Source organism: Carlito syrichta, unplaced genomic scaffold, assembly GCF_000164805.1.
Source record: "Carlito syrichta isolate Samal-C Ts95f unplaced genomic scaffold, Tarsius_syrichta-2.0.1 Scaffold309239, whole genome shotgun sequence".
In the NCBI taxonomy this organism is placed as follows: domain Eukaryota; kingdom Metazoa; phylum Chordata; class Mammalia; order Primates; family Tarsiidae; genus Carlito; species Carlito syrichta.
This window is the reverse complement of record NW_007253335.1, coordinates 206,798-234,318: the sequence shown is the minus strand read 5'-3', so window position 1 is coordinate 234,318 and position 27,521 is coordinate 206,798. Positions and strand designations below refer to the sequence as shown.

General features: G+C 36.8%; 1 protein-coding gene across 6 annotated transcripts in view; it reads right to left on the bottom strand.

Moving 5' to 3' along the window:
- Positions 1 to 27,521, bottom strand: part of RAP1GDS1 (Rap1 GTPase-GDP dissociation stimulator 1) — a 166,385-nt gene that overhangs the window by 128,389 nt on the left and 10,475 nt on the right. For 4 of the 6 annotated variants that reach the window (XM_008066995.1, XM_008066997.1, XM_008066998.1 and 1 more), the window contains exon 2: positions 4,276 to 4,386. In XM_008066995.1, coding sequence (XP_008065186.1) covers positions 4,276 to 4,386 — 111 coding nt within the window. The remainder of the gene's footprint in view (positions 1 to 4,275; positions 4,387 to 27,521) is intronic. The other 2 variants (XM_008066996.1, XM_008066999.1) reach the window with 1 other exon arrangement.

Below are 27,521 nucleotides of genomic sequence, written 5' to 3'. Positions count from 1 at the left end.
TTACCAAAATGTGGCACAGAGACAAGCAGTAAGCACCAAGAGACTTACTCGGATCAGGGCTGCCACAAACCTTCACTTTATTAAAAACATTTCTGTAAAGCACAATATAGCAAGGTGCAATAAAACAAAGTATGTCCATAATTAGGTATTAGGATTATAGCCTAGAAGAGAGTAAAAAACTCAATACAACAAATAAAGAACAAGAGCTAGTAAATAACCTAAGGGCTAGGAAATAAACTAAGAATTCAACAGATAAGTATTATGATATAAGGTTAGTGATGTGGTTAGTGATAGTATTATGATATAAGGTTTTTATGAAGATAAAGACTAACACCTTTATCTTTAAAGTAAACATGTTGTCTCACAGTTTTTCTATAAAAGACAAACAATTATGCTACTTTTGTAGCAAATGAGAATGGCCATCAGGCAAGTTAACAGTTAAATACAAAGAAACATGATAAAATAAGGCAGAGGTAGTCAGCCAAATTCTTTAGGAAGAGAGTTTAAAGCTGTATTGATTACCATACTGGCATCATTTTATAGTCCCTCAGCAAAACAAAATGGTCCTCACGCTCGTGGAATGAAATAGAATGAATAGAAGTTTTATTATGAAAAGAATGTTAATTTTTATTTTCTTTACGTCTTTAATTTGAATTAGTAGTTTATCTTGTAAGGTGATTTAGATGCCATATTCTCCAAGGACAATTCCTGTCTTAAGGTTTAAAAATGAAAATAGGTGGCCTATTGTTTTAAACTTTCAAATAAGCATGAAATAGAGTAACCATACTACATATCAATAAACATTTACTGAGAATCTTCTAACTATAATCTGAATCAAAAGAGACCAGAAAAACAGAGGTTGATTTCTTGGCTGGTGGTCTTCATATACTTACTGAAAATATTTTAAGACTGAGATCTGATGTATTTATAAGTGAATAAATGTATCTATATATTAATCTAGAACAAAGATTTACACAAAAAGCTTGCTTAAACAAAATGCTTCCATAAAATCCAATAAGTATTCAAATCTTCTAATTATTGTCTCAAGATACACATACATACTGTATTTAATATTACAGAAACACTACTCTAAAATCATATATCAAAGTAAACATTCTAATTTCAGATTATAATCATTTGTAATATGCAATTCAAATGTATTAAACTCACAGTGTAAAAATTTCAAAACATTCTTTCTTTCCTTTCAGAAATACCCTTTCCAATGACAAATTAGTAGATTATAAAATAAAATTTTAATTTTATATTTCCACTACCCACATTAGCATCTTAAATTCGTACAGAATGGGGTAACCTTTTTCTCTTGATCAGGTGCATTTCTGGGGCAAACACTGATATGTTTAGTTAAAACACCTGACACTATGGCAGAATTATGAAACTAGAAGGTCTCTGTGTAAAAAAAAAAAAAAAAAAAAAAAAAAAAGCAAGTGCAGATTCTTCTAAGTTAAATATTTTATCATCTTACCTTTAAGAGGACAGAAGTAGCAAAGGTCAATCACTTTATTAAGGAAAGTAAAAACAACTGTAGAAAATATACATCTTACTGGTGCATTTTACTTTTTCTTGTTTAAAAGTTGAATGCTAATCTTATAGTGCATACCAATAAATGCTTATAAAATAAATATACCAGCATGTAGTGACAAAAGGCTTATCCTTTTTAATAAAAATGTGGAATTAATTTTTTTAAAAAGAGCAAACATATAAGACAATATTAAAATCTAGCTTCTTGGAATGGTTGCACATTGTATAAACACAACATCAAGCTTTGCATTACTCAGATTATATAATTTTTTATTTTGTAATCTACATGAACTCCTTCCAATATCAAATCCTTTTGAGTCAGTAGTCTTAGACATGAGAACATTTATAAATTTTGTTTCAGACTGTTAACAAGACATTCTTTTTGTTCCCTTCCTAATGAGTCATTAGTTAAACTGGTAAGAGTTTATTGCTTTTGTTAATTGTGATTATGTAGCCTTAACATGTTATGACATACAATTTCAACATTGATTTCAATAAACAGGTTCAGCTAATAAGCCTATAATGGACCTGAAATTTAATCCAATAGTTGTGTAATTCTCAATAGTTCTTGAATATGTTCTAAACAGCTATAAAGTTTTACTTCCTAGGCTATGCACAATGGCTCACACCTGTAATCTCAGCACTTTGGGAAGCTGAGGCAGGAGGACTGCTTGAGTCCAGAAGTTCGAGACCAGTCTGAAAAACATAGCAAGACCTGGACTCCACAAAAAAAATTTAAAAATTAGTAAGGCATGGTGATGCGTGCCTGTAGTCCCAGCTATTCAGGAGGCTGAGGCGGGAGGATCACCTGAGTCCAGGAGGTTGAGGTTATGGGGAGCCGTGATTGTGCCACTGCACTCCAGCCTGGGCGACAGAGTGTGACCTCTGACTCAAAAAATATATTAAATTCTCACTCAGATATGAGTAAACAATAAAACAAAATAAAGTTTTACTTCATTTCCCTCCAACTTGACCTCTCTATCTTCCAGTCTTTCTAGGAGAGAACCGAGTAACCTTCTACATGTGACTAAGGATATCACCTTTGCTTCCCTTGGTTTCTAAAGGAAATGGTATATTTAGAAAGTTCTGCTTTTTTGTAACACAGAGGGGAAAAAAATAAGACACTAGAAACAAAAAAGTCTACCATAAGACAACTCTTCAAAAAAAAAACTTGAGATATTCATTTCATTTATCTATGTTATTACTTAAAGTACATGGAAAAATAAGGTCATCATGTGGTTCTTTCTAGTTTCTAGACCAGTGCTATCCAAAAGAATTTTCCATGATAATGGGAATGTTTTATATCTGTGATCCCCAATAATGCAGTTACCTGACAAACATGGCTACTGAGAAGTGAGACTGAGGAATTAAATTTTGAATTTTATTGAATTTAAATAGCCATATATATCTACCATATTGGACAGCACAGTCTTACATACTCTCCTTTCCTTGAGTTTTATCCAGATGCTCTTACTGAACTCGTTCCAAGCCCCTTCTCTATTATCTCTAAGATTAAGCAGCTCAGCAGTTATATCTCAAAAGAATTACTAAAAAAGAATTTAAAAACTAGTTTTAAAAGGTGCCTTTTTGATGAAGAGCATGTAGTTAATTATTTAGCCTTTCTTTTTCTTTTTTTTTTTTTTTTTTGAGTTGAAGTCTCACTCGGTTGCCCAGACTGGAGTGCAGTGGCTCCCGGCCACCGCAGCCTCGACCTGCTGGGCTCCAGTAATCCTTCCGCCTCAGTCTTCCAAGTAGCTGGAATTACAGGCGCGCGCTACCACGCCCAGCTGATTTTTTGATTTATTGTAGAGATGAGGTCTGGCTGCCCAGGCGGGTCTCGAACCCGCGGGCTCAGGCAATCCACTCACCTCAGCCTCCCAAAGGCGTGGGATTACAGGCTGAGCCACCGAGCCAGGCTTATTTAGCCTTTTTAATCACAGTTTACTAGAAAATAAAAGTAACACAAACATCTATGAACAACTGAAACCTTAACAACACATTCTTTCCTTTAAACTCTTTGTCAGCTACATAATGAGTCCGAGGATAAGACAATGGCATAATTAAACATGAATACAGCACAAGCCACATCACAACCAGGCAGAATACTTATCTATTCACAATGGCAATACAGAAATTAGTGAACAGAAATATGATCAATCAATGCAACAATACGTGTTAGTCAATGAAAAACAACACCAAAGGTATATTTTACCACGATTTGAAGAGATTTTTGGATGACTGCTGATAGTTCATTCCAATTTAATGTATGCATATACACTATTTTTAAGCAAAATTATTTAAAAATATGACCATAAGACCTCAGGAAAAAAATTGTATCTTAAGCAAGCTCCCCGTTTCTCCTCACATTCCCTCCCTCACTCTCCCCACATATAAATAGTCTATTTTTAAAGCACAAATGTAGGTTTTAAGAAGAAAAACAACTATGATGCTGGCCTGTTAAAAATGGTAATGGCCTCTCTCTGGGTCCGGTATGAATGTCACTACCACCAATCAATTCCCCCTTTCTTTTGCCTATCAACTTGGCTTTGAGTACTTTGGGGACTGACTGGTGGCAAGTAGGAAGATGGAAAATGTAAAACAAGCTCAGTATTCAGGGATAGGATTCAAAAGAATTCAAGTTATGTGAATACAAGTTATGTGCTTAACTACACACCAGTTTCTGAATAACTGCTGATTGATATTGTTTGGAACCTGAGTAAATACAATGAAACTTACTATTTTGAGCCAAGGCTTGAAGCAGACAATCCAAGCATCCTTCTAAACTATCTTCAGTCCTGTCAGCAGCTGTTATCTTCAGCTTCTTTAAGGTATCACTGAGATTATCTGCTTAAAGAAAAAAAAAGAAGTATCAGCAGTCTCATCAACTTTACAACCACCATGTTACATGATAAAAGGATAAACAGTGACCACTAACCTGCAGAAGGTTCCCATTATAGTGAATTAACCTCCACATACATTCCAAGATGGCATTAGACTGCGCTACTACAAAATTTTTAAATAAACTTTGTCCATTTAACTTAGGTATAAAATATTCACTTCAAACATGTAAAATGCCAGGAATATTCCACAGATTATCAAAGAATATCTTTAGTCAATATTCTTGTACCTTATTGTGCTTGTTCAGGAAACCAGCTATAGTTAAGAAAAACTAAATGTTCACCAAAAAAAAATTAGATAGCTTTGCAAGAATCTCACTTCATTTTAACTTCCTGTTGTATTTTGGAAAGATAAAATGAAAATGAATGTTTAGGAGAGTTTCAAAGTAATATGACTTCAAATAAAGCAATGTGGTAACTATAAAACCTACTTTAACAACAACATTTGAAAAATATTTCACATCAAAGTATTGCTTTAAACCAAAATACACATATTCTGGATAGAAAGCTATGCCCTTCTTCTAAATTATATGTGGATTCCTCTAGACCATAGATCCTCAAAGCTTCTTTACAGTATTAAAATTTACTGAGGCTCCCAAAAAGCTTTTGTTTATATTCTTTCCTTTGGCATGGCCATGGTCATTGCAGCCTTGACCTTCTGGGCTCAGGTGATCCTTTCTCCTCAGCCCTTCAAGTAGCTGGAACCACAAGTATGCAATACCATGCCTGGCTAATTTTTTTCTTTTAAATTATAAAGATGAGGTCTCGCCACATTTCCCAGACTGGTCTCAAACCTCTGGACTCAGTCAATCCTCTCATTTCTGCCTCCCAAAGTGCTGGGATTACAGGTGTGAGCCACTACATCTGGCTTGTTTATATTACTTCTACTGATATTTAACATGTTTAAAAAATCACAACTAAGGCTTTAAAAAAATGTAGTACTTCATTTAAAGGTAACAATTGTAAACCTATTGCATGCTAACATTAGCATTTTTTTTTTTCCGAGTTGGAGTCTCACTCTGTCACCCAGACTGGAGTGCAGTGGCCGCTCCCGGCCACCACAGCCTTGACCTGCTGGGCTCCAGCGATCCTTCTGACTCAGCCTCCCAAGTAGCTGGAACTACAGGCGCCCACTAGCACGCCCAGCTAATTTTTTGATTTATTGTAGAGATGAGGTCTCGCCAAGTTGCCCAGGCGGGTCTCGAACTCGCGGGCTCAAGCAATCCACTCACCTCAGCCTCCCAAGGCACGGGGTTACAGGCTGAGCCACCGAGCCCGGCAACATTAGCATTTTTAACAAAAGAATAATTATATTTACATTTTTACAAATCTCCATAACATGTGGCTCAATGGGAGATCATTAGATTCTTTGGTTTGCTTCTACATTCAATCTTTTAAAATGTATTGTTTGACACAGCAGATGGAAAAAATTCAGCCTTGCCAGGCATGGTGACTCACGCCTGTAATCTCAACACCTTGGGAGGCCGAGGTAAGAGGACTGTTTGTGCCTAGGAGTTCAAGACTAGCTTGGGCAATATAGCAAGACCTCGACTCTACAAAAATTTTTTAAAAAAATTAATAAATAAATAGCCAGGCATGGTGGTGCATTCCTGTAGTCCCAGCTACTCAGGAGGCAAGGCAGGAAGACTGTCTGAGCCCTGGAATGGGAGGCTGTGGTGAGTTGTGATCATGTCACTGCAGTCCAGTCTAGGTAACAGAGACCCTGACTCAAAAAAATTCAGCCTCACATATATATGTAGTTAGAAAACAGGTGTGTTTTAATAGCCTTTTCAGATTGTGGATATTCACTGATATGCCAAAACTTGACAAGTGGTAGTTCTTTAAAGGTTAGTTGCCATATGAAATCTGAAATAGGAATGGTTTATCTGATTAATAAATTGAGAGGGAGGAATTGGACATTTATGGCTTAGCCCCTTCTAGGTTCCTGTTCTTTTAGAAGAGGCAAGAATTTTCTGTTCTACCATACCTTTGGCTGTCTAGCTGTTTCAGTGTCAAAATTAGCAAACATGTTTAATTCAGCAGTAAAGTATTAGCAATCCTACTGTGACTATACAAATACAATGCTGATATCTCCAGTGATTCTGAACTTGAGTAAGGAACAGAGGTTCATTTTTGGATTCCTTTAAACCATGACCAGTAAATCTCAGCAGTAAACTCTTACTATCTACATTGTCTTGTGTAAATCCAGATTTCTGTATTTTATATTTACTTATGATATAGGACACTGAACTCATTCTAATGAAAATTTCTCAGTCTCTGGTTGGTGTACTAAGGCAGCAAGTAGAGGAAGAAATGGGTAATTTCCATGGGACGTTTTAGCACTAAATCTTATTAATAACTAAAATAAATTTTCTTCTTAAAAGAATAATTTCGTTCCCAAACAACAATATATGGTATATAGCCTGTCTCGTGAAAGAAAATGTGATATCCTCAAAGGGTTAAAGCAAAGTTGATTTGGTCATTAATTCCTAGTCTCCTATTTCTTAACTGCTTTATTGCTCCTAAAGCCTGATCTAACCAAGCACTCTAAAAGTCTATCAAAATTACTCTGGCAAAGGTCTAATATGGTATTTTGACAAAGCCAGTGGACTTTTCACAATCCTCTTATCTGATATCTCTGTGGCAGTAGACTCTTTCTAGTTTTGAAACCTCTTAACTTAAAAACGCCAGTCTCTGAACATTTGTTTCTGGCCTTCACCAGACATTCCTTTTGTGTCCAGCCCTTGCTTGGTATAAGTGTGGCCTCAGCTCTGCCCAGAGCCCTCTCTCTTCCTGAGTAATATATGTAAGTCCCCTAGAGCATGCTGGAGGATAATGTGCTTTTTTCCTTCTGCCCTTCCTTCCTTCACCCAGCTAGATGAATCACTTCTAGCGGTATAAAGAATCACTTCCTATCGATATGAAGAATTGCCACATTTTAGTTCTTGTTACGTTTAGATAAAATCTGACCAAAACTTCTGGTAACCCTGATCAGCTAGCTATCATTTCAAGCGTTTCCCAGAAGTCCCTGCTAAAGACATAAATAGCTGCACTTTACTACTAGAACTTTCAAACAACCTTACCAAGTCCTTTTTATCCTCTTATAATCCCGTACACCATCAGGCACCGGCAACTCTTTATGCTCCAACCTCTGTCTTCTATAAACCAGAAACTCAAATTATTTACTGGTCTGAAAGTGTTTATTGCAATGGAAGAGTTTTTTAAAGACCTAAATTTTTATATTTATCAGTTGCTCTCTTTTCTTAACATCCGCTAACAAAAATTGATGAGAAAAGTGAGGCTATTTTAATATTTAAATATCTTGACTTATAAAAGTACTTAAGATCATCACCATCATCAAAGAATATACTGTGAACAAAAGACTGTCCCAAAGGGCCAGTCTCAGCATAAGACAGAATCACATTAGACTAAAAAGTCCTGAAATTCTTTGTTATTCATGATATAGCGTTTTTCAGTTTACCTTCCTGACAATATTATCCAAAAATGGTAGCTTTATTTTCAAGGTTATTGTACCTAAAAAAATAAATATTTGAGTCAGAGTCTCAGTCTGTCACCCAGACTGGAGTTCTGTGGCCACTCCCAGTCTGTCACCCAGACTGGAGTGCAGTGGCTGCTCCCAGTCACTGCAGCCTTGACCTGCTGGACTCCGGCGATCCTTTCGCCTCAGCCCTCCAAGTAGCTGGAACTAGAGGTGCGCGCTACCACTCCCGGCTAATTTTTTGATTTATTGTAGAGATGAGGTCTTGTCAAGTTGCCCGGGCAGGTCTCGAACCTACGGGCTCATGCAATCCACTCACCTCAGCCTCCCAAGGCACAGGATTACAGGTTGAGCCACCGAGCCCAGCTAAAATTATATTTGTAAATGCTAATCAATTCTTTCAGCACCTTACTATATGCTTGTAAGTGAATACATGGATGTATAGATGGATATGTGCTTATTATCTTTGCACAATTATACCACTGTTGACAATAAAAGCCATGTAAGACAAGATCAGACGAAACTGCCGAGCTTATGAAAATTCAAGACCTTTTTATCTTCCTTCAAATGTCACTCAATTTTTTCCCAAATTAATAGTTTTCACAAAACCATCTAGTAACAAACTTCACCAGCATCATTGCTCACATAAAATGTACATGAAAAATTGTTTTGGTACTAATGTGTTTTTCAAATACCTAGAATGTAGCGAATACATAAGTGGAAGAATTTCAAACTTATCTCAAAATGAATGACATTAAATCTTTTGGGGAACCTGGTTTAGGGAGCTGGGAATAAAAACAATCTCTCCTGAATATCATTTATTGCTTTACTTATCTAAAGAGCTTAGTACCTAACAGAATAAAGATAGTTTTAAAAGCTTGCCTAATGAAGTAGGAAGAAATAACGGTTTCTGTTAGCATATCAAATGGAAAGTACTGTATTTAAAAACTGTAATATTTTCAGTTTTACTATACTGTAATTCTGTTTCCTATTTTTCTATTTTAATATGTTTACAGAGTTGGTTCTGAGCCAATCAGAAACCCAAAACATTTTTAACAAATTAGTCTATTGTGTTTTCCATTAAACTATACTTACTACATGTGAGAGGAAAAAATTGTATTTTTTGTTTCTTTTCATGAATTTCTGTCTGTTGAGGAGCTCAAAAAACTAACAAGATTTACGTTTCCTCTGGTTATTATCTTCCCACCCCCAAATCTTAAGTTCTCTAATTTTCTTTTTAATCAAGTATACGAAGATTGTTTCTGAGACCTATGGAACCCAAGACCACCTTCACAACTTTTCTGCTCATACAGACAAGAAACATCAGAAACATGTTCTTCTCAGAGCATACCACCACTCTTTCAAAAATCTTCAGTGGTTCATTATTACCTGAAGTCCACAATAATTTGCATGAAAATCAAGAGCCTCAACTAATGTTATACCTTTATTTCCCATTACTTTCTCACACATCATGTGTGTCAGTCCCACTAAATAACTGGCTTTTTCCCAAGCACATTTCCATTTTTACATCTGTGCGAACTAAATTCTCCTTATCTAAAATGCCTTCCAATGAATTCTCCACGTATAGGATGATGGCTTAATTGGCATGGTCAACTAATCATCAATTCTAATATATCAATTCTTAATTGAAACCTGCTGTATTCCTATAGTCAGATCAACCCCTTTCTTTTCCATGTTCTCATATTTTGTTTATACCTTGATGATGGCACTGACTTCATTGTTTTATATATTATCTTATATTAGAAGACAGCAAGAGATTAACAGTGTAGGCTCTGGAGTCAGGTACATTTGGGTTTAAATTCTGGCTCCACATTTAGCCTGTATGAACTTAAGGAGGCTTCTTATTTTTTTTGCCTCCTCATATGTAGAATGCAGATGACAATAATGTTTACCTCATCAGGCTGTTGTGAGGACTAAATGAGGTTATTACACATATAATGCTCTTAGAACACATCCTAGCACAGAATAACCAATCAACCAATGCTGTAGACTGCTGATAGCATAATCATCATCAACTCTGTCATCATTGTTTTGCTATACTCACCATGTTGTTTTGTACACAGTAGGCATTCAATAAATGACTACTTGAAATGAATTAAAGAATGAACAAAAATTACGCATCAGCTGTGACCCATAAAATAAAAAGGACAATTATCCAGATCCAATTTTGTTTTCAATAGCATTTTACTCTTTTAGACACATATATAATGTTTAACTAAAATGTATAAATGTGATTATCTTTTCCTTTTGTACTTGGTCTTCTTCCTTGCCTTCTTTCCTCCATCTTCATTAACCTCTCCTGTTACGTGTCAATGAATTATATTTTTTTCAAGTTCTCATGGGTTTTTCCTCACATACAGACATGCAGAAAGTTTGGGGAGCTTTGTTAACTAAAATGGAATATTATACACAGTTTTCTGCATCTTGATTTTCTCACTCAATAACTCTTATAAATTACTCAAAGCCGATCCATATGGTTCTAATTCGTTCATTTAAATAACTGACATATCCCATAATATGTATATAGTGCAATGTATTCAACAGTTCCTGTAAGCAAAGTTTTTCACTTTCCTTTGTTTTTTGTGTTTCATTTTAGTCATTGGCAACAACAGTGCAATACATCTTTGTACCTGCACACAGTACTTTTAGTCTTATAGAATAGGTTCCCAGGAATGGGATTGCTGGGATTAAGTATTTTTATTTTTAATTGCTATTACCTGATAATTTTACAAAAAGCCTGAAAGATTTCACTTTTCCTTCAGCTATGTGTTGAAAGTATTATTTTCCCAACATTCTGGCTAACATTAAATACTATAGCTACCTATTTCTTGATAGTCTGATGGGTTTGGAATGACATGCAATTGTTATCTTAATGTACATTTCTTTAACAACTATAAATGCCAGCATCTTTTTATGTTTGTCGGCCATTTGGATTTGTTCTCCTTACATCCTCTGCCTAGTTTTCAAATAGGTTTGCCTGTCTCGTTCTTATCATATACTATAGACATTAACCTTTATCTGTTATCTAGGTAACTTTTTTCCCTCCAAATGTATCATGAATTGACTGGTTTTAAGTACTTTTTTCCCCTTACTTTTTTTTTTTATTTTGAGTTGGAGTCTCACTCTGTCGCCCAGACTGGAGTGCAGTGGCTGCTCCCAGCCACCACAGCCTCGACCTGCTGGGCTCCGGCGATCCTTCCGCCTCAGCCTTCCAAGTAGCCGGAATTACAGGCATGCGCTACCACACCTGGCTGATTTTTTTATTTATTGTAGAGATGAGGTCTCGCTGCCCAGGCGGGTCTCGAACCCGCGGGCTCAGGCAATCCACTCACCTCAGCCTCCTAAAGGCGCGGGATTACAGGCTGAGCCACCGAGCCCGGCTTCCCCTAATTTTCTTTAATAGCATCTGGGTTTTTAGTCATGGTTAAGAAAATCTTTTGGGCTCCCAGCAAAGGCCTTGACGGTCTTGTAATACAATGACTCTTTTAGTTCCTATTAAGTCTTTGATTCACTGGAATTCATTTTTATATATGGTCTAAGGTTGGGTCTAACTCTTATTTTCTTGTGTCACAGGTAGTTTTTAATATTCCATCCTTTATCCACTGACTTACTAACACTTTTGTCTCTTAAATACAGAAATATATTTCTGAAAAATTTCTTCTTTCCAATGATCTTTGCCTATTATGCTAATACCATATTGATGAAATTATGGGCTCCATCAAATCTGGTATCTGGTAAGGCTAGTCATGACACGGCTCTTTTTTAACTTGCTTGGCTACTCTTTCAGATTTTTTTCTTCCACAGAATTCTTAAAATAATTTCATCTAACTACTCCAGAGTGAGTGACTGAATGAGTGACTGAATGAATAAACAAATAAATAAAAATCCTCCCGGGTTTATAATTGGAATTATGTTAAATTCATATCTTAATTTTGGAATTATTATGAAATCTTCCCTTTCATTATCTGTATATATTCACTTTGCTCAGATATTATTTTGCATCTCTCAATAAAATTTTCCATTTTTATAAAGATTCTATGACTTGTCAAATTTATTACAACATATTTTAGAATTCTGTCATTAGTGAGAATTGACTAATTTGATCCATTTCTATGTGTAAGTAGACATGCTTAGATTAAAAGAGCTACCTTGTATAATTTATATTCAGCCACCATCCACATTCTCTTACTAATGTAAGTAGATTTTAAGTCTCCTGAGTTTTCTGTGGATGCATTTATATGATCACCAAATAAAGATCATGTTATCCTTTCTTTTCTGATGTTCATGCTGGCCTCCAAGACAAGATCAAATAAGAAAATAGTTCCAAACTCTATTATTTCATGGCATACCAAGTTAACTGCCTTAGGTTAAGTTTAATATAGAAAATCTTCCTTTTAACTCTTAATGCATTACAATCTTCCACAAGTCTCTGAGGTTGGGGGAAGATACTTATATAAACACACACACAACAAAACTGAAAGACACAAACTTATCTTTCAACAAGCTACAAAAATTTAGTGCAAAAACCATGCCTCTCTTAATTGCTACTGTTGTTATAGATGCTTGCTGTCAAGATATAAACCAGAAAAAAAAACTGAGAGCACAGAAAAAAGTATTTAAAATTTAGTCATTAATTACAACCTTCATAATTACTTGCTCACAGAATTAAAAACTTGAAAATTAAGAGAATATGAAACTAATGTGAATAGGTCATTTTATTTAAATTAGTTTCCATGATTAAGCTTCACAGAAGCATAGTCTAACAGAAATGTATTTAAGTACTAAATATATTTAGTGAATGCATATACATACACGACTTGAAAAAAGGGATATCCGAACAAAATTTAACTGTTCAAAATGCGTGTATACAATACTTACCTTTTTTTTCTTTTTGAGTTGGAGTCTCACTCTGTCGCCCAGACTGGAGTGCAGTGGCCGCTCCCGGCCACTGCAACCTTGACCTGCTGGGCTCCAGCGATCCTGCCGCCTCAGCCTTCCAAGTAGCCAGAATTACAGGCATGCGCTACCGTGCCCGGCTGATTTTTTGATTTCTTGTAGGGATGAGGTCTCGCCAAGTTGCCCAGGCAGGTCTTGAACCCGCGGGGCTCAGGCAATCCACTCACCTCAGCCTCCCAAAGGCAAGGGATTACAGGCTAAGCCACCGAGCCTGGCTTACAATACTTATCTTAAAAGGCAATTCAGGCAATACTTGGGGAATTAGAAATATTTCTAATATTTGAAGAAAAACAAAATTATGAGCTAAAAATTTCTATTTAATGAAAACTCTAAATTAAATTTCGTCAATTTTGCACACAACTTCTATCTTAATTCACTAATGTATTAGTTTAGCATGCAGTCACATCTATTCATACAGTATGGTTCTCCAGGTTGCAATGACTATGCCCATTCATTAGCTAGCTACACATCTATCCATTGGATATACCTCTTTCATTCCACAAGTTACCATCACACATCATTTACCTGTTTCACTTCAGACAAGAAGAAAAACTTAAATGTAGGGACTTAGACGAATTTAATCAACCTCCTATATGTCAAGCAGTTTGAATTCTATGTAAAGTGGTCAAATTCCAAAAGTTAACTTCATAAAAAAGCCCATAAATCTGTTTAACTAAGAAATTATGTTTGTAAAATTTTATACCACTCGAATTTGCCTGTATTTTTCAATTTGCTAGTTTTAAAGTCCCTGATACATAAAACTCTGTTAGCATACTTCTATTATTACATGAAAAATTCGTCTAAGATAGAAAATTCTTCTCAGATACACTATTCACTGTAGTGAAAAGTTAATAAATTCTAACAACCGGCCGGGCTCAGTGGCTCAGCCTGTAATCCCGCGCCTTTGGGAGGCTGAGGTGAGTGGATTGCCTGAGCCGCGGGTTCGAGACCCACCTGGGCAGTGAGAACTCATCTCTACAATAAATCGAAAAATCAGCCGGGCGTGGTAGTACATGCCTGTAATTCCAGCTATTTGGAAGGCTGAGGCGGAAGGATCGTCGGAGCCCAGCAGGTCGAGGCTGCAGTGGCCGGGAGCGGCCACTGCACTCCAGTTGGGCGACAGAGTGAGACTCCAACTCAAAAAAAAAAAATCCTAACAACCTACATTACTTTCTAAGTTACTTGCAATTGCATCCTCCCAATTCATTATAAATTAACGGTACAAGTTGCCACATTTAATAATTATTTTTATTACGATGAGCTATACTAAAAACAATGACTTCATTTCACTCTAAGTTTTCTTCACTTATTTCAGAGATCTGATTTTTAAAAATTGTCAGTCACTTTTCATTCAATCTTAAGTAAAGTTAAAAGTCTATTTTAGTTTCAACTAGACACACTGTACTCTTACTTGTCATGTTTGATTAGAGGTTCAAGAGTCTGATAAATGATCTTTACAAGAACAATATTAAACCATAATGAAAAAAAGCAAAATACAGTTTGTAAAATTTTATTTCACACAATGTTAAAAGACCTTTTCACCTAGAGTTCAAGAATTATTTCACTATTTTATAGCTGTCAAATATAGTGTGTTAGCATATAAATGATACAAATTGCTAACAATTTAATACATTGTCTTTTTTTTTTCTTTTGTTGATTCTGGTCTCACTGTTACCCAGGCTGGAGTGCATGATCACAGCTCACAGCAGCCTTGACCTCCTGGGTTCAAGTGATCCTTACACCTCAGCCTCCCAAGTAGCTAGGACTATGGACATGCACCCCCATGCCCAGCTAATTTTTTTTTTTTTTTGTAGAGACAGGTCTCACTATGTTGCTTAGGCTGGTCTCGGATTCCTGAGTTCAAGTAATCCTCCCACTTTAGCCTCCCAAAGTGCTGGGATTATATGCATGAGTCACCATGCCCAGTCACGTTGTCTTTTAAAAAAATTACATAGTGATTCACACTGAGATCTAGGCTTGATTAATTCTCTGCCTCAGAAATGATCAAGAAAAATAATCAGGGTAAATTCTTCTTCTCAATAGTCTCCTACATGGAAAGTTTTAAGATATTCTCATATCAAACAATGATCAACACTCAAGCCAAAGGCAACAAAGATAAATCAACAAAGCTTGATGCATCTATCACAAAATGTTAAAGAAACCCAAAATTATACTGGAACAAAGGTAGTGAAAATGTATGATTTGTCAATTACAAATAGTTTTTGTGTTAAAAAGCTGTTGGAATGATTTATATACACAAGAGTATCTCCAGAAAAAGGTGGAAAGCAGAAACTAAAGTATTTTCAAATTTCACTTCCATATAGGAAAGCTAATTGCATTCATAATAAAGGAGAAACTCTCTAAACACCAAAAAGAAAAATAACTGGTTGACACATATTTGCCCTGCTCTATTATTTAAAATAATAAATAAAATTCAAGCAATAGATTATGTCAGTTATCAACTTTGTATCTCTTAGCTCCAAATTCACTCTTATCCTCTGATGTATAAAAATGAACCTAGACCCTTTAAATATTTTTCTTCTGCTTGTACTGGGAAAACTGGCTAGCCATAAGTAGAAGAATAAAATTGGACATCTATCACCATATACAAAAATTAACTAAAACTGGATCAAGGACTTAAATGTGAAACTTTAAACTATAAGAATTATAGAAGAAAACTTAGGAAACATCGTCCTGGACCATGAATTCATGGCCAAGTCTTTAAACGCAACAAATCTAAAATTGGCAGGTGGCACCTTAACAAGTTAAAAAGTTTTTGCACAGCAAAAGAAATCATTAAGAGAGCTCAGAAATAACCCACAGTATGGGAAAAATATTTGCAAGCTTTGCATCCAACAAAGGCCTAACATCCAGATCTATAAGGAACTCAAACTGAGAAGGGAAAAAAAAATCCCATTAAAAAGTGGGTACAGAGCCAGGCTCTGTGGCTCAGCCTATAATCCCGAGCCTTTTGGAGGCTGAGGTGAGTGGATTGTCTGAGCCTGCGGGTTCAAGACCCGCCTGGGCAACTTGGCGAGACCTCATCTCTACAATAAATCAAAAAATCAGCCGGGCGTGGTACCGCATTTCTATAATTCCGGCTACTCGGAAGGCTGAGGCGGCAGGATTGCCGGAGCCCAACAGGTCAAGGCTGCGGTGGCTGGGAGCGGCCACTGCACTCCAGTCTGGGTGACAGAGTGAGACACCAACTAAAAAAAATAAAAATAAAAAGTGGGCATAGGACAAGAACAGATACTTCTCATGCAAGCAGCCAACAAACACATAACAAAATGCTCAGCTTCACTAATCATCAGAGAAATGTAAATCAAAACTACAATGAGATACCATATCACACCAATCAGAATGGCTATTATTAAAAAGTCAAAAAACAACAGGTGTTGGTAAGGCTGTAGAGGAAAGGGAACGCTCATACACTGTTGGTGGGAATTAAATTAGTTCAACCTTTGTGAAAAGCAGTGTGGAGATTTCTCAAAGAAAACTGAGCTACCATTCAACCCAGCAATCTCACTCCTGGTAATATACCTAGAGGAACATAAATCACTCTGCCAAAAACATACCTGTACACTATATTTATTGCAGCATTATTCGTAAGAGCAAAAACATGGAAGCAACCCAAATGCCCATCTAAAGTGGGTTGGATAAAGAGAATATACATAAAGTGATATATATATGCACGGTAGAATACTAAGCAGCCATAAAGAACAAAATCATGGCCTTTGCATCAACATGGATACAGCTGTAGATGACCATTCTAAGTGAACTAACAATGAAAAAACTGAATACCACATGTTCTTACTCACAGGTGGGCATTAACACTGGGCACAGGGGCACAAGGGCAGAAACAGACACTGGGCACTACTAAAGGAGGGAGAAAGGGAAGGGGAATAAGGGATACACAATGACCCATTGGGTACCAGGTCCACTGCTGGGTGAGAGAGGGCTCACTAGAAGCCCAAACCTCGCCTTCACACAATACACTATGTGGAAAACTCTCACATGTACCCCATGACTCTAAAATAACAAATACAAAGAAATACTTTGCCAGATTTGTCAATTAGTCTTTTCTTTAGGGGACAATGGCTAGGAAGGCGCTCTCCTTTTCACTCAGCCCACATACTTTTCTTTTTTTATTTTTTGGAATTGGAATCTCACTCTGTAGCCCAGGCTGGAGTGCAGTGGCACACTCAAGGCCACCACAGTCTCGAGCTGATGGGTTCAGGTGATCCTTCCACCTCAGTCTTCCAAGTAGCTGGAACTACAGACACATGCTACCACGTCCGGCTAATTTTTTTATCTATTGTAGAGATGAGGTCTCACCAAGTTGCCTGGGCTGGTCTGGAACTCATCTGGCCTGGGCTCAGGCAATCCTCTCACCTCAGCCGCCCAAAGTGCTGGGAATATAGGCATGAGACACTGTGCCCAGCCTAGCCTACATGCTTTTCTCCCATGCTAAATGCCTGCAAGTCATAGTTTTCACCATATAGTTTCTCCACCTTTCAACTGAGGCAGTCGTACCGTGTGGGAGAGCCCAGACAGCTCAAGAGTGCACCCCAGTCCAAGATACTGCTTCCTGCACCATCTTCTTGTCTTTGAAAGTGTACATCCAGGAGGCCCTATGGAGTGAGCCACTCACAGCCACTCATGGCTGCTCACAGCCACTCTGGTCCAAAAGGTACACAGAAGCACCCTGGATTCCCATAGAAGGAGGCCTGCAAGAAAGTCGCAACTTCCTCTCCATAGCCCACTTTCTCTGTGTGCCCACACATGAACCTCAGTTTGCAAGTTCTCCTAAGAGTTATTCCTTCAGGTCAGGCAACTGTGGATCAGTTGGCCTAGGTAACCCATGAACTTCTAAGACATCCAGAAGGTTGAAACTATCTTTTAATGAGAACCCACCTTTCCAAGGAAGTTACTTTCTCCTGCCTTGGACAAACCCCCTCAGGCCTAGATTATCTTTTTTTTTCTTTTTTTTGAGTTGGAGTCTCACTCTGTCATCTAGACTGGAGTGCAGTGGCCGCTCCCGGCCACTGCAGCCTCGGCCTGCTGGGCTCCAGCAATCCTTCTGCCTCAGCCTTCCAAGTAGCCAGAATTACAGGCATGTGCTACCACACCCGGCTGATTTTTTGATTTATTGTAGAGATGAGGTCTCCCTGCCCAATGGGTCTTGAACCCACGGGCTCAGGCAATCCACTCACCTCAGCCTCCCAAAGGCGCAGGATTACAGGCTGAGCCACCGAGCCCGGCTGCCTAGATTATCTTTAAAGAAGGCATGTCCAACCAGATACAGCCCAGGACAGCTAGTAATGTGGCCCCACAAAATCTTTTAGCATCATGTGTTTTTGAGCATATATTTTCTTTGTGATCCCATGTGAAGTTCCATTTTTGAAGTTCACAATCACACCTTATTCATGACATCACATTTTAGCAGCATATACGTTTGTGAGCAGCTGTTTTCAATTATGAAGCACACAAAGGACAAAATTCGAACAAACATTTCTGACAAGCATCTTGAGAACTCACTAAGAATTGCAACCACTTCCATCAAACCAGACACGGATAGATTAGTTTTACAAAACCAAGATCAAATTTCCCACTAGTTTTATATTGTTCTCGTTTTCTAAACTTTATAATAAAAATATAAAAAAAGAAAGTCTTATTTTTTATATAGGTATATGTTTGTATGTATATATATACATACACACACACACACACACACACACACACACACACACACACACACACACACACACACAAATTATATTACATAATTTATGTGCAGTCCAAGACAGTTTCTCTACCTGATGCAGCCCAGGGAAGCCAAAAAGTTACTTGATGTGGCCCAGGGAAGCCATAAGGTTGAATATCACTGTTCTACAACACCTAGAGTTGAAACTATATCTTTCAATGAGAAAGTCCTTCCAAGGAAGTTACTTTCTCCTACCTTAAATACACCCCCTTAGGCCTAGACTACACTTTAGAGTTTGCTGTCCACCTTTTATAGCTACTCTTCTATTACTGATGAATAGTTTTACATTGAATGTTCCCTGCTTAAATTACTGTGTGTTGGGAGACAATTCGCCCTGGATTTCTTGTATTCCTGCAAAGAAAATTGATAAGCTATAGTAAAGATAAGTCTCTCTCCCTGAAGATATTCTAAGACTGTAAAAGATTCTCTACTTTTTCCAAGAGATTTAGTTTTAGATTACTTTTGGAGTGATTAACCAAGAGATGCCTTTCTCTTCCCCAGGAAGGATTTGTCTAATTCCAGGGTACAGGTAAGGGGTATTTTTGTATTTCTTGTTATGGGCAGATGTACCAACAACTCTATATAAGCTTCCGGTGTCATAATTTTAGGGTTCCTCTCCTGTGGTACAACCCAGCTACATGTGCAGATAAGATGCAGTTCTCACTCACAGTGTCATTCTGTTGAGATTTGGGTTTGGGGAACCAACACTAAAATGCTCTGGGTAATAAACTCTGTTCTCTAATCTACAGACCTCATGTTTCCTGTCAGAATATCTATACATACATATAAACTTAATACTGTGTAGTTCTTCTTCTGATTGGGCCTAGACTTATGGGCTATGTGAGAAAAGACTATTTGCTCTTTTCAGTGAACAATATCATAATGTATAAAATTATGAATGTCACATATAAGGTAGCTAATAAATTAAGAATATAACTTCAAACTTGTATTTACCCAACAATATTAACTAAGTGCATACCAAGCACCAAATAATAACTAGGTGCTAAAGATACAAATATGAATACAACACAACTCTGTCTTTCAGATTCTCACGTGATAGAAAATGTTTAATTTTAATTTTGTTTCAGTGAGAATTACATTTACATATCCCAGTTCACTCCCAGAAGCAATCAATATTACAGTTTCTTATGTATCCTTCCACAGGCATTGTGTGCAATTATTTATATTTATACACATACACACAAAACTTCAAAGCATAAGAAATTCATGTTACTACAATAACGATTACCTTTCTCATAGCAATAATCTTAATTTTAAAAATCCACTCCATCAAACTTATATTATTTTAGAATATCGTAAATACCATAAAACAGAAAACCCTCAGTAATTTTGCAAGTTATTATTTTATTTAGAGGTAATCAACTTAGAAAACTCACTGTCTTCCAAGAAGTGATAGGAAAGATATGATTCAAAACAATTCTGCCAAATATACTAATAATAAGGCTATTATTATAAATTAACACTAAAATTAATATAAGGGATACCAAATAAACTTTCAATTAAAGAGATCAGTACAGATATTCCTTTATTTTTATAAAGCTTTATTAGGTTCTTGTGTTACTAAAACTACGTAAGTAATTTTAAAACTACGTAAGTAATCCTTATTAGTTTAAAAGTATTCATTGACATTTTTAATTAGCCAAACTGGTAAAATTTACCATAAAGCTACTGTTTAAACATACATATTTCTTTCCCAGCTGCTGAGACAGTCAGCTAGTATTTCTTCAAGGGATTATCATCAGAATAAAGAAGATGGAAAGAAACCATAAGGGAATGCTACTTACTAGACAAAATTCTCTATTAAGCTATCTTCACTTAAAATGAAGGAAAAACTCAGTATACATTTATTTAGCAGATAGTTCCCACTTTGGTGAGCTTCAATAGCAATCTGTTTCTTTCTTTTTTTTTTTTTTTGAGTTGGAGTCTCACTCTGTCGCCCAGACCGGAGTGCAGTGGCCACTCCCGGCCACCGCAGCCTTGACCTGCTGGGCTCCAATGATCCTTCCACCTCAGCCTTCCAAGTAGCTGGAACTACAGGCATGTGTTATCACACCTGGCTAATTTTTTGATTTCTTGTAGAGATGAGGTCTCACCAAGTTGCCCAGGCGGGCCTCGAACCCGCGGCCTCAGGCAATCCACTTACCTCAGCCTCCCAAGGCGCAGAATTACAGGCTGAGCCACCGAGCCCGGCTAGCAATCTGTTTCTTACTGAGAAAATTTATCTTTTAGGTTTTATAACGGTTCCAATTGTTGTTGAAATATATAATAAACCACCCCAAACGTATTGACATAAAACAAAGCCACTGTATCACGCTCATAGATTCTGTGAACCAGGAATTCACAAAGGGCACACTGATAATGGTTTGTCTCTAACTCCACAAGATCTGGGGCTTTGGTACAGAGTCTCAAAGGCTAGGGGTGACTCTGGGACAGACTCAATGGCTGGGGCTGACATCATCTGAATCATTCAACCATTCATTCATTCATTCACATATCTGATGATTGACCTGGAAGGATTTGAAGACTAGAACTGCTGACCTGAAATCTGATACCTAAGACCTGAGATCTAGGACCTTCCCACAAGGCATGGCTTCAAACAACATGGCAACCTTCAGGTTCTCAAACTTCTCAGGACAGTGTTCCAAACAAGGTGAAAGCAGCATTGTCCTTTACGACTTATGCTAGGAAGTCACAAGGGATCCCTTCTGCCACATTCTACTGGTTACAAGCAAGTCACAAGTGTGCTCAGATTCAATAGAAGAATGAGACCCCAACTCTCAATAAGTGGTTGAACAAGTTCTAGAAGAATATGTGGGAAAAGCAAAATTGTTATGGCCATCTTTGGAAAATATAACCTACCATAAATATTCACTACATGGTTTGGTTAAAATAGTAAATAAACAGCATTATATTCCTTAATTTGGTCTTATCTCTGAAGACAAGATAAAGTTTTCCAAAAATGATACAATTTTTAGCTTTGAGAATTGAAATTTAAAATTATATGGATATAATTTTATGTACTGTGTACAACCATATTGTGAAATAGGCGTTATTATTATCATCCTATTTTAACAAATGAAAAAGCTGAATGCAGAAGCTGAATAATGTACCCAGAATAAGTGCCAAAGTTGGAATAAACCCAGACGTGTGTCTTCAAGTCCAGGCTCTTTCCATTGTACAAGTAGTCAGCACTTTACACAGTTAAATGAAACTCACACAGATCTCATGCAGATCAGAAATGTGCAAAGCAAGAACTGTCTGTATCTAGCTTTATAAACAGTAAATGTTTCAAAAATGAATTTAACATGGTTATGTTAGTTAGCTGTACTAGGTTGTACTATTAGTTTAACTGTCTAAATATCTGAATGTGTGACTTTTAAAAAATTCACAATGAAATGTACCAAAGAGCACTCTCTGCCACATATCTGAAGGGTAATACAATAACAGATACAAATTTTAGCTTTCAATAAATGTTTAATTGAATAAGTAAAGAAATTCTAGAAAAAAGTTGCAGATCATTACAAGTAATGAGCACTTGTATATGCCAGAGATACTGTACTAGGGCTGGAAAAGTAAATGCGATCCGACCTCTTAAACTCTTAGGTGTCTGTTTTCTTTTGGTTATACAAATTATGGCCTTTTCTATCACTCATTTTATATTATTCTTTATCCACTAGTTTTAGCTTTTCAAATGCAAACGTGTGGCTCCTTGTACTTATTTTGTTACTTTTTTTTAATGCCTAATATGGTAGTCTTGTGTTTCTGATTTGACTGATGGTGCTTTGTACAAACCGCATAAATGCCAGAAATGTCATTTATTGCTAGTCCTTCTTAGAGCTTAACACCACACTACCCTACCCAAAAATGCATTTTTGCAACCAAAAGGAAAATAAACCAATTAGCTCAAATAATTTGTTCTCTGTTCTGATTTTGAGACCAAATATATTTTACAAATTTAAAAACAAATCAACATTTATGTTTCTGTGAAGCATAAATACATGAATGTAAGTTTTGCATTTTTGTGATGACCAGTTTCATCTTTTACACTGGAGTTGAGGAATCATCAAATGGGAATATTTTTCAGAAGAGTAAAGAAAATAGTTTTTAAAACCTGAAAAATTTCTTATTGTAAAAAAAAAACAAAAAACAAAAAGCAGCTGGTGTGGGTTTCTCACAACTCTAAAAAGTAATTTTTTATGAAAAGTACAATTCCTGTTTTGCTTTGTTTTGTCTTCTAACAATGGAAAACAAAACTCCCACTCACATATTAGAAAAGTTTACTGCTATCTGAAATTGTTTTATATAATTTTATAATTGTTACTTTTAAAAATAACTGTAAAATTCAAGAATTTTTAAAATGTAAAAGTACAGATATCATTTTATGTTATTCTTTTGCATATAGTTATGTAAAATAATGTCATATAATTCTGTTAGAAAATGCTAAGATATAAGAAAATATATTCCTTAGAAACAATCTAACTGTCCTATTATAATTTGATGACTTATTAAACTGCCACACCATCATTTTCCCTAGAAAATTTATTTAATACTCAAGGGCCAAAAATAAGGAAAAGAAAAATATAACAGATCTTGGTTTGGGCTGGTGAAGTCCTTAATAGGAAACTGAGATTGAAGATTTCCATATTATAATTTGTATTAGTTCCCTATGAAATTGACTCTCTCTTCCATTTTCATTTGGAATCTATTCTGGCTCTTATTCAGTGATAATGATAATACCTAAAGGGTATATATAAAATGAGGACAGCAGAGGTTAAGTAACTTGCCAAAGGCTATCTATAGTATTTGGAAGAACAGAGAATCTATGCTATATCTCTATGATCTCTTATATCATTCTGATCAATTAAAAAATTCAGTTTAATCATAATTGCTGACCATATATATCATAGGTAATTAACTGTGCTCCTGACTGGTTGTATGATTTAATTGGTACAGTGACTTAATTTAAAATAAATGTATTAATTTTCAAAAAGTAATAAATTCAGCTTTACCAAAATTTTGAATACAATTACATCTTTAGTAATTCAGAAGCTATAACAGACATCTCACAGACTGTAAATTCAGACATCTCCAGGAGTCAGACAGACTTTCAATGAGTTAAATTTATAGGATACAAGATAATAGGAAATAATGAATGGAGGATATGATATCCTGCCTAAAGGACAATGACAGATGATAGTCTAATAAAAATGCAGTCCCAGGGATCAAAAAATTTTCAATTTATTAATTTTTCAAGAAAATTTGGAAAAGTAGATTTTTTACCAGAAATGTCTTGCTATTTAAATGTTGACAAATAATCCCAATTTCTAAAACTTCCCTAACAAATTCCATGTGTAAGGTACATTTAGCCCATAGGCTGCTGCTTGGCAAGCTTATTATAAACATTCCTATTGTCTTTGTAGGGTAATGTTGATATACTATGGTAAGAGCCTGACCTAAACCTGTAGTGACATCAACTAACAAGTATTTACTGAATGCCAAAAAGAAATATGAAACATGGAGTGAATAAAACCATAATATCACTCAATGTGTTTTGAAGTTCAAGAAGCAGAAGGTCTCCACAGAAATGAGAGGTCATTATGAGAGCACAGAAGCAGTCTCCATGAGCTAGACCTGTGGTCCCTAACCTTCTTTACATCAGGTACCAGTTTCATGGAAGACAATTTTTCCACAGGCTGGGAGGGTGGGGGAATAGTTTCAGGAAGATTCAACAGCATAACATTTATTGTGCACTTTATTTCTATTAGTATTACATTATAATATATAATGAAATAGTTGTACAACACGCTATAAAAAAGGAGGATGAAAGTGATAAAACAGGTGGGCCATGCGCCGACTAAAATAAGTGTCACATTCTGACTTAAAGCCCACCACTGGCTGTACAATTAAAGTACATCAGTTCAACTGCCACTCACTAACAGGGTTTTGATATGCGTCTACAAGTAATTGATTTATTATGGTCTTTGTACAGTCAAACCTCACTGCTAATGTTAATCTGTATTTGCAGCCACTCCCCAGCACTAGCATCACTGCCTCAGCTCCACCTCATATCATCAGGCAATAGATTCTCATAAGGAGCAGGCAACCTAGCTCCCTCATATGTGCAGTTCACAACAGAGTCCGAGCTCCTAAGAGAATCTAATGCCAGCACTGATTTGACAAAAGACAGAGCTCAGGCAGTAATGCAAACATTGAGGAGAGACTGTAAATACAGATGAAGCTTCCCTCCCTTGCCCGCTGCTCACCTCCTGTTGTCCTGCCGGGTTCCTAACAGGCCGCAGAACAGTTATCAGTCCATGGCCTAGGGGCTAAGGTGCCTGAGCTCTTAGAGTATGAAGAATGAATAAGAGGGAAGAAAAGAGGTTATTCTAGAAGAAGTAATAGTAGGAGCAAAGGTGGACTGATATTACCATTGATGTTATAATGAAGAATATTTAGGGGACAGTGAGAATATCAAAGGAAGATATATTTCAGGAAGTAATGAGAAATAAAAGAGGTAGCAAATTTCTATAAATATTGAAGCTCAGCAGATTTTAGACTTGATATGATAGGCAACTAAAATATTAGATTCTTGAGTAAAAAAGTGATATAATTGATGTACTGTCTTTAAAAAAAAGATTAATCTGGTCATAGTGCATATAGAAAGGAGTTAGAAAGCAGAAAGTCTAATTAATTAGAGAGGTCGACTAAGAAATAATCTCATTAGTAGAGGAATGAGGTAAAGAACCGAACTCTTACTAGTGGCAATGTTAGGAAGGGTTCCATTAACCCAATTACTTGAATTGATCCTTAGTATTAGCTTATTCATGTTGCGCACGCGCGCGCATGTGTGTGTGCCCTTGTTTTTTTTTTAGATTGAAAAATACAGTTTATTGAGAGAGTGAATGGGGGGGCATCGCTTAGGAAACATGGTGGAGGCCATAGCTCAAAGAGAACATGGTCACACCACAGTTTAGTAAAGCCATGGTCGCTTTTTTCATTAACTCAATGGAGCTAGCCTGGCATAATGAAAAGAATGCTAGTGCAGGAATTGAGAGCTCAGGTCTGACACTGTCTCTACTAAAGCTGTGAACCCAAAAAGTGTTTCTTTACCTCGCTGATCCTCAGTTCCCTAATCCATACAAAAAGAAATAGAGCCATGATGTCACTGAGGCCCTGAATCTTGCAATATCTTTGAAGAATTCAGATAAAAATCTAGACTTCTTATTTCTTTTGAAAAGTCCAAAAACCTAGCTTCCTTGGGTCCACATTCTTATATGGCAAAACTGGTTGGGAAATCCCTCTTTCAGGCTGGGCACACACTCTAGTTTTGCCACAGTCCAACCATTTCCTGCTTGTATCCCTACAACAATGCCCAGTGTTATTTGCCATTTATTATTATGCTTTCACTGCTGTTTTTGTTATAGTAGAGAAACATATCTCAAAGTTTTGTCTTTCATCAAAAGTGAGAAATGAAAGACAAAAAGAAAGCAATGTTTCAAGAAAAACAAAGCCCACATCTTTATGGAAATTAAAATAATTCCTTTCTATTGAATATGTAAAAATGTGCATCTATGTCAAAGATTGCTCTCTTTAGTTTCATTTTAGTTTGGGAATACTGCTATAGGTACTTGAAAATCATTTTTGAAAGTATCTAAGGGAACCGGGCTCGGTGGCTCAGCCTGTAATCCCACACCTTTGGGAGGCTGAGGTGAGTGGATTGCCTGAGCTCATGGGTTTGAGGCCCGCCTGGGCAGCGAGACCTCATCTCTACAATAAATAAAAAAAATCAGCCGGGCGGGGTAGCACATGCCTGTAATTCCAGCTACTTGGAAGGCTCAGGCGGAAGGATCACCGGAGCCCAGCAGGTCGAGGCTGCGGTGGCCGGGAGTGGCCACTGCACTCCAGTCTGGGTGACAGAATGAGACTCCAACTAAAAAAAAAAAAAAAAAGTATCTAAGGAGTGAAAGAACCAGATTTACATTTTGAAAGGAATACCTGTTATAGACAGAACATTTATGCCCCCTCAAAATCGTATGTTGAAATTCTAAACCAGGATGTGATGGCATTAGGAGGTGGAGACTTTAAGAAGTGATTAGGTCATTAGTGTCCTTTAAAAGGGACCTCAGAGAGTTTCCTCATTTCTTCCACCCTGTGAAGTTAATTACAGGGAAAAAATAGCCTATGAGCCAAGAAGGTTCCACCAGGTGCCATATCTGCCAGCACTTTTATTTTGGACTTCCCAGGCTCCAAAACTATAATAAATTTCCATTGTATAAATATCAGTCTATGGTATTGTTATAGCAGCACAAATGAACTACGATGGTACTTTAACAGCATGATAAAACTAATTAAGAGAAGGTATACCAGGGAAAAGAACATCTGTTAAAAGAGTAGTAAAGCAGTCTTAAAAAGGGGTGATAAAGGCCTAAACTTACATGTCTACAGTAAATAGGGTGAAAGGATTAATTCAAGCAGGTAGAATTGTCAAAACTTAGGGAATCCAATGGATGTGGAATGCAATGACTCCAGATTTTAGGAAAGGTTGCCTGGATGGATGGCAATACCATTAACTTGAATAGGAAACTCATAGGGAGAAAAAATCTTGAGGTTAGGGGAAGTAGTGTAGCATTATTCTATAACAAGAGTTGGCACACTACAGCCCTTACCCTGTTTTTGTACAGCCTACAGGTAAGAATGGCTTCACATTTATTTTTTGGCAGGGGGGGTTATTTTTTTAAGTTGGAGTCTCACTCTATCGCCCAGACTGGAGTGCAGTGGCACACTCCCGGCCACCGCAGCCTCGACCTGCTGGGCTCTGGCG